At 38.6% G+C, this 7,665-nt stretch overlaps 1 protein-coding gene across 17 annotated transcripts in view; it reads left to right on the top strand.

Moving 5' to 3' along the window:
* Window positions 1–7,665, top strand: part of mapk8ip3 (mitogen-activated protein kinase 8 interacting protein 3) — a 36,194-nt gene continuing 28,529 nt past the window's right edge. For 13 of the 17 annotated variants that reach the window (XM_058409835.1, XM_058409769.1, XM_058409826.1 and 10 more), the window contains exon 1: window positions 3–1,076. In XM_058409835.1, the coding sequence (XP_058265818.1) occupies window positions 771–1,076 (306 nt within the window). In that variant the 5' untranslated portion in view covers window positions 3–770. Of the gene's footprint in view, window positions 1,077–7,665 lie in introns of all 17 variants that reach the window. The other 4 variants (XM_058409872.1, XM_058409779.1, XM_058409760.1 and 1 more) reach the window with 2 other exon arrangements.

The raw sequence follows: 7,665 nt of genomic DNA, 5'->3' as shown, positions 1-7,665 counted from the left end.
TCTCCCAGTACCCGGAGAGAGCGAATGGGAAGCGGCATCACCGCCCCACGTTAAAAACACCGCACCGACTCTGGATGCCAAAAACCGAAATGTGCCGCTATGCTGTATAGACACTACAACCGGGCATCGAACGGCGGGCAGGTGACATCCGCCTGTATGTATATGTAACCGGTTTATTTACACTTTATTTATTTATTTATGTAGCTCCTTATTATTATTATTATTTTCTTCCATTGATTTATGTCGGCGCAGTAATGGCCGCGGAGAGGCAGGTGCATCGTCGCGGATGTTTGTGCGCGTGATGTGACGGATGCCGCCCGCGCGCTGGGATGGGACACTCCGAACCGAGGCCCGATCTTTCCGGTGACACGTCTGATGAGGGTTTAAATCGAGGCGTAGGGGTGAGGTTTTAATATCGCCAGCTGAGGGCCTCCTCTCGCATAGCGGCACACGGACTAAACAAACAATCTGCGCGGCCGAGATCTCACCCTCACCCTGCGGCGCATCCTGATGATTTTCACATCATGGAGAAATGTGGGAGCGCGTGCACCTGATGATGTCCCTGTAAATTAACCCCGATTCTCACCCCAACTTAAAAAAACCCAAACCAAAACAAAAAACGTCTGGATGTAAAAAAAAAAAAAAAAAAAAAAAATCCCACTGGCATCCCGCTGAATCACTGGATAAACGCTCATTTGTTTGTTTGTTTGTTTATTTATTTATTTATTCATTCATTTGCTTGCCGTACGTTTAAACAAAAAGTCGCCGAGATGATGGAGCTGCCGCTGGACGAGGTCGTCTACCAGGACGACTACGGCTCCGTGCCCGTGATGTCGGAGCGCGTGTCCGGCCTGGCCAATAGCATCTACCGCGAGTTCGAGCGCCTCATTCGCAACTACGACGAGGAGGTGGTGAAGGAGCTCATGCCGCTCGTGGTGAACGTGTTGGAGAACCTGGACGCCGTTCTCACCGAGAACCAGGAGCATGAGGTGGAGCTCGAGCTGCTCAAGGAGGACAACGAACAGCTCATCACGCAGTACGAGCGAGAGAAGGCGCTGCGCAAGCAGGCCGAGGAGGTGAGCGCGCATGCGCGGCCCCGGTGTGACAAAACAGCACAATGTAACAGCAAAAAATGATGATCGGAAGCCTTCAATGATGATTATTGAATAATTGACGTGGCTGGATCAGAGGTCAAAACGCGAGGATCTGAATGATTGGCTTGGTAGAAAGTCCATTTTAAACTCTACTTTCAATTTGAAACTACACAAAAATACTAATCCGTGCTTTTTCTTGTCATTAGGGTGGTGCCCTCAAGAGACACCTTTTGTACTTTCTAGTGTATATCATTTACATGGTAATATGAATGCAAGGTACCTTTAAAATGATTTAAATATATAATTGGACCTTCATAACCACCCTTGTAGCTTTAATAAGCTAATGTTATAAAGATATCATACATCCAGTTTACACATAAGGTATGTGCTAAAGGTACAAATCTTCATTCAAACTCCCAAAGACAAGAAAATGTACTTTTTTTCCCTTAGAGTGCATGCTTTTCTGCTTGCTTTAAAAGGAGTTTAACCAACCAAGACTGGAGTTAAATATCTGTTTTTTCATTTGGCAATTACAATTACAATCCAGGCAGATCATACTCATATGATCACTAGCTTAGAACCTTTAAGCTAACCATTCCCTGACCAAGCTAACCAAGCTTACCCATTAAGCTAACACTTCCCTTAAAAGCCTCATGTCCACCAGTATGACCAATCACAAATCAGTTTGCCTTAAATAACATGGTTTCCTATATACAATTTTAGAATAGCACACATCCCTATAAGTCCATCCTCAGTTCCAGAACCCTGCTGTTACACTTTGCAGTACAGTAGTTATACGTTTATTTATTTTTATTGATAATACAGTGTAGAATACAGTCCATTTGAGATTGTGTGTGTGAAATCTCAATTCCCCAAAAATATTTTATATTTAATGAACCAGTAACATTAAAAAAACAGAAAATATTAACTATTGTAATATATTTACTTACATATACATATTAAATCTAATATTTATTTTTTTTAACCACCATCTGGTTTGTTTTGTCAGCCCCATTACTGTAATTTTGCTGTAATTGGGATCTTTAAGGTTTTATCTTGCTTAAGCAAAATGATCTCAGAGGAAACATAACTTTAATGACATGTAATACTGCTGTAAATGTCCCTCTCCTTTGCTTAGCAAGGTAATCTTTTGGAATACAATTCTAATGTAAACACAAGAAATGGCACATTAGATTATTTCTTATTTTGATCATGTCTGAATTTTAAATATGAATATATTTGACAAAACGGTTGGGGGTCGGCTTTAGAACTATAACATCAGCTCATGTTGAAGGTGTGCTGTCAAAATGCATCTCAGAGAGTGAGAGAAGACAGAATGAAAATCAGCCTTGTGTATTTATCTATTTAGAAGCTGAGTGTTTAAGAGAGGTTTACCTGGAGGCTATAAATAAGATAACACAATTTTTTACAAATCTGATTTCTGCTAGTGTATTCTTCTTAACCTATGACTGACATTTCCATAAATGGTTGCAATCTATTTGTGTGATTGGTGGTGAAACAGCTAAAAACAGTAATTTTAGGCCTAAATCTAGTGTTATTGCCTGTAACATGGCATGTAAATGTTCTTAATCTTGAATTATTTTATTCTTGGATATTATAATTCCCGGAAAGATCGTGTAGGTTGATGTGGAGGAGACAATTGGCATAAGATAACTAAAACCTCATTTACTTTAATATAAGTACAGTTTCCTCACACTGTGTATGTCATGTTTTGGATAGCTACATGTCATACAGAAATAGACAAGTTATATGTCTAAGCTAAATAATTTATTAAATTTATATCAGATGCTGGCTGTTATCAAAATGGCCACAATGCTCATGTGCAAGACAGAGTAAATATGTTAAAATTTCATCAAATTTTACGACTGCCTCACATTCCCATTCCCATAAGGTAGAATAATTCGCTAGTAATTGTTAAAGCATGCACTGGCAGACTGACCAAGCAACTGCTGAAAAATCGAATGGCTTTAACAGCCTCACACAAAGCCTCTGTAGTGTTATCGCAGAACGCTGGCACTGCCAAGACCTCCTCCATATGTTACCACTGCGTCACGCCCAGTGCTCCGTGGCAGCTCAGGGGCTCAGAAGGAATAAGAACAATGTTGGAGAAATCAGACGGAATGACATTAAATTAGAGATTGTGTAATATTTCAACACTGTAGCCGAGTGGGCTGAGGATTAAATATCTGTGTAGTTAACTCAAAGAGGAAGAGGTGATTTATGATAGTAGGAGTGAGAATTCACTGAAGATTTGGCAAAAGAAAAATGCAGTTACGTACAAAAGTCTGGATAAGCAAATAACAAGACTGAATGGGGACAACAGCTAGGTTTTTATTAACGGACCATTAGTGATTAGTTTATAATCAATATATAAAAGTATCAGGAAGAATAAATGCATGTTTGCATTTGGAGTGCTATAGTGTTTTGCTTATTATTGCTATTATTATTAACCAGAAAACCAGAGGAGCTACGAAAAGGATTCGTTGATATGACTAGGAATAAACCACAGCAGGGTTTGTTGGTTTGGGAAAGTACTCAATGATTAGTTGGTGTGATGTGGCTTACCATGAAGTGAGTTTCTGTTACCACCCCAAAGCTGATTATTTTCCAATAACAGCACATTCCATAGTTTTGTATTTCACTTGTGCCGTAACAGTTTAGCTTTGATTAATTAAAGTTATCACATCATACTTTTTATCCATTTATAGTTACATTTAGTGTTGTGAAATGCCTGCAAAACAAGCTAGTTCCTGTTTTTATAATTACTTTATAACATTATATTACATACTTACAGCTATAAGCAGCTGTTCAGCATTTCTTTTATTCTCTCTGAGGTTAATCAGACAAAAAAAAAAGTACCCTCTGTCCTAAAGGATCTCGAGATTCTTGCAAAACACTGACACTAGAGACTCCTTTCAAACAAATGGTAAATAAATGTCTCCTCACAGATCCTCAAAAATCACAAATGAACACATAGGAGTTCCACACTTTAAATCCAGTCATTTGGGGCATCCACCAAACAAGACCCTCTGTAAGTACGTACTGTAGAATTAAGGGCATATTAGAATAGGTGCATTAAAATTACTGATGATTTAATGGATGTAAAATGGCTTAGAAATGGGTTTCATCAGTAAGCGTATATCAAAATGACACGGGCAGTCTAAAGTGACCAGTTTTTTGTCCTGTAATGTATTATCATAGGCCGGCATTGTGATACTGGTTCATAAGGCATATATACGCCTATATCATATATGGTGTATGTTCCATACATCCCTTAAATGCTTCAGAGAGGATGTGCAGTCTGGGCTATTTTTAATTCTGCATGCTCTGCAGCCTCAAAGAGAAGCATAGCAAAATTGAGGTGTTCCTGTAAATAAGCCGAATGCTGCTGAAGAGCTATTGGTTATTTTAGGTAGAATTCTTATATATATATATATATATATATATATATATATATATATATATATATATATATATATATATATATATATATTATCATAGTCTAGAGGAGAAGTTGGACTGCTGGGTCATCCAGTTTGGGTTGTTTTAGCAGTAACACGAAAGAGCAGTCTAACCCAGTAGGTGATTTTTGTATCTGAAATGTAGAGAATGTGTAGCCGTGGGTGCAGAGTAATTCTGGTTGCGAAGGGTTTCATGCATAAATCAAACAGTTTTATGTTTTGGAGGAACTTATCTGGAGCAGACATTGGAGAATGGTGCTTTTTGCAGTTAAATATCAAAATCAGAAGATGGTTTATTTTATTTTTTTTTATAATGGAGCATAATGAGGTTCAAGAGGGAGTACAGGTTCATCCCTAAAGCAAAAGGAAGTAATAAATTTCATCCATAAAGAGGATTATTGGAGTACAGGTTATTAAACATAGAATTGTTTTAATATCCAGGTGCACATTGTGGTGTCGTGTTTTGGGTGTAGTGGACGGCAGTAAGAGGAGGATGGGTGGGGAAGGTGATTACGGGGTAATCAATAACACCCAGCATGAGCCCGTTGCTGTAACCTGATTCTCTTATTATGACAAAGAAGAAATATAACATGGAGGGGGGAAGGAAGGGATGGAGAGATCGGAGGTAAGAGACAGACGGGGATGCAGAGTGGAGTGGAGGGTTAGAGGGTAGACAGCATTCTCAGGTTACTTCTCCCGTGGGATTATGACAGCAGTCTATATTGGACACAACGAGGACGGCTCCTGCTGTATCTACGCCGCACCGATCTCAGGACGAACCTGTCTGCTGAATCAAATCATTAGTGTAACTACTACTCTAATACGGAGGAACGACAGTGTTATGCAAGTTTGTCATTTGTTATGTGGAAGGGGATTAAATTTACATGCATTCTTTCCTTATAATAGAAATTTAGTTTAATTTGTATATGATAAAGCAAGTGATCCAGATCCATAATGAGCGAGACGGAGATGACAGTGGAACCGAAAAAACTCCCTGACAGGTCACAAGCATTAAACCTTGAGAGCATCCAGACTACTCTTCTGGGTCACTATGTGTATTATAATTTCATAAATCATTACAGTGTGCAGGTGTTGAAGAGTAAAAACAAACGGTGCTAAATGGTACTTCTGTGTTGAAAGGATGCTCAGTGTAAACAGACTGTGAATGTGTCTCCCAAATGAGTCGACGAGAACAGAACAGTGTTTATGATTATAACAACAATCTATCCAGGGGTGATTATACACTACATATACCAGCTAAGGAAGTTGGGGTCAGAGTGCAGGTGCACATATGATACAGTGCCCTTGGAGCAGAGAGGGTGTGTGCAGTGGCAGCTTGGTGGTGCTGGGGCTTGAATCCTGATCTTCCAATCAACAACCCAGAGCCTTAACCACTTGAGCCACCATTGTACTGTACACATGCACCTACACACACTGGGAAGTAAACCAAGAAGGAGACGTAATAGTGAGCGTAAACTGATTTTGGGAAGTGCAAATCTTTAGGGTATCTGGGAACATTGCAGCAAAATGAGTCACAACTGCAGAAGCTAGAATGCTCCTTCTAGATGATATAAGGACGATAGTGACAGCTACTGAATCAGTCATTTCGATCTTGTTAATATGAGATGTTTATAGTGATTGAAAAGTAATTGTTACAGATAGCACTGGGTTATATGTCTGACTGACTCAACTCCTGAGGATTAGAAAACCACAGAGCATTTAATGTATGGCCATTTAATGACCATCACACTTGTACATGGTTCTTATCCAAAGTTCTATGCAATTCTATACAATTGTATAGAATGTCTTTGCATGCTGTAGTTTTACAAATTCCTCTTTAATAGAATTAAAAGGACCCGGTATGATAATGTTCCAGCATGATAATGCCCTCTCATGAAGACATGGTCAAACATTCAAAGGTTGGTGTGAACTCAAGTGGCCTGACCTCAGCCTCTCCACAAATCCACACACTCCGATTTCTTGTAGAGATGTCAGGCTTATGTTCAAAAAGCACACACAAGAAGCACATGTCCACAACATTTAGCCATATAGTGTATGTCTGTTGACGTTGATGGAATGTAGAGAATGTACAAGGCTGTGTTTCTATGTGTGAGGCTTTAGGGGCCTCAAGAAGTAACCTGACTTGTTAAAATGGTGAGGTTATAGACAATTTACCAAACCTCTCTACATGTATCTGTAAAAAAGGTAATTGGAAATTACTCTGAACTAAACACACACATATATATATATATATATATATATATATATATATATATATATATATATATGTATATATAATTAAGTACAGTAATATCTACTACAAGGCAAATAACAGATTTATATTACTCTTTTCTTTCCAATGGTTTAGTGTTTCTATAGCAACAGCTAATTCTCAAGGTACAGTGGACATTCTGTGTAAGGTAAAACTAATAATAATAAAGATGCTCAAAATATTTAATTCTTTATTTATTTAGTCAGTTATAGTATCTATTGTGTACATACAGTAGATTGTAATTTGGACATTTTGATGGACCTTTAATATGGTGGCAGATATACATACATATAATTTGCAGGAACAACATCTAGTGATCTCAAGTACAGAGCTCGATATAAGCCTAAGTAAAAGATAACATGGGTTTGTTTTAAACTCTTTTGCCGTGTCCAAATATCTACATCCACCTCTTCCAAATATACGTCGTTTTTGTGTTGTAGGTACTGAGTAATTCACATAATAATACGCTACAAGATATAAACTGTGTATGTGAGTGTGTGTATATGTGTGTATTGGGCAGAGATTCAGCTCCTTTGTTTATTCCAAACCTTCGTATAGGGAGAGAAGACAATTTTGGCATTGTGGGGACATTGTTCCTGATCCCAGTGTTAAAAAAAAACAGTGCTTAAAATGAGAAAGTGTGTGAATGTGTGTGTACATGTGAGCAGCATGGAATGAGGATTACTGATTTCAGTAGTTTCACAGTGGTTCTCTTGCACCACTGCAGAAAGAAGCTATTGTGCTCTACTAAAACTCCCACAGCTCCAAGTCAACATGCATACTCATCGTTTGTCCCTCTGTGTGTGTGTGTGTGTGT

This window comes from Hemibagrus wyckioides, linkage group LG02, assembly GCF_019097595.1.
Source record: "Hemibagrus wyckioides isolate EC202008001 linkage group LG02, SWU_Hwy_1.0, whole genome shotgun sequence".
Lineage (NCBI taxonomy): Eukaryota > Metazoa > Chordata > Actinopteri > Siluriformes > Bagridae > Hemibagrus > Hemibagrus wyckioides.
The sequence above is the reverse complement of the archived record's forward strand: the minus strand, read 5'-3'. Positions and strand labels throughout refer to the sequence as shown.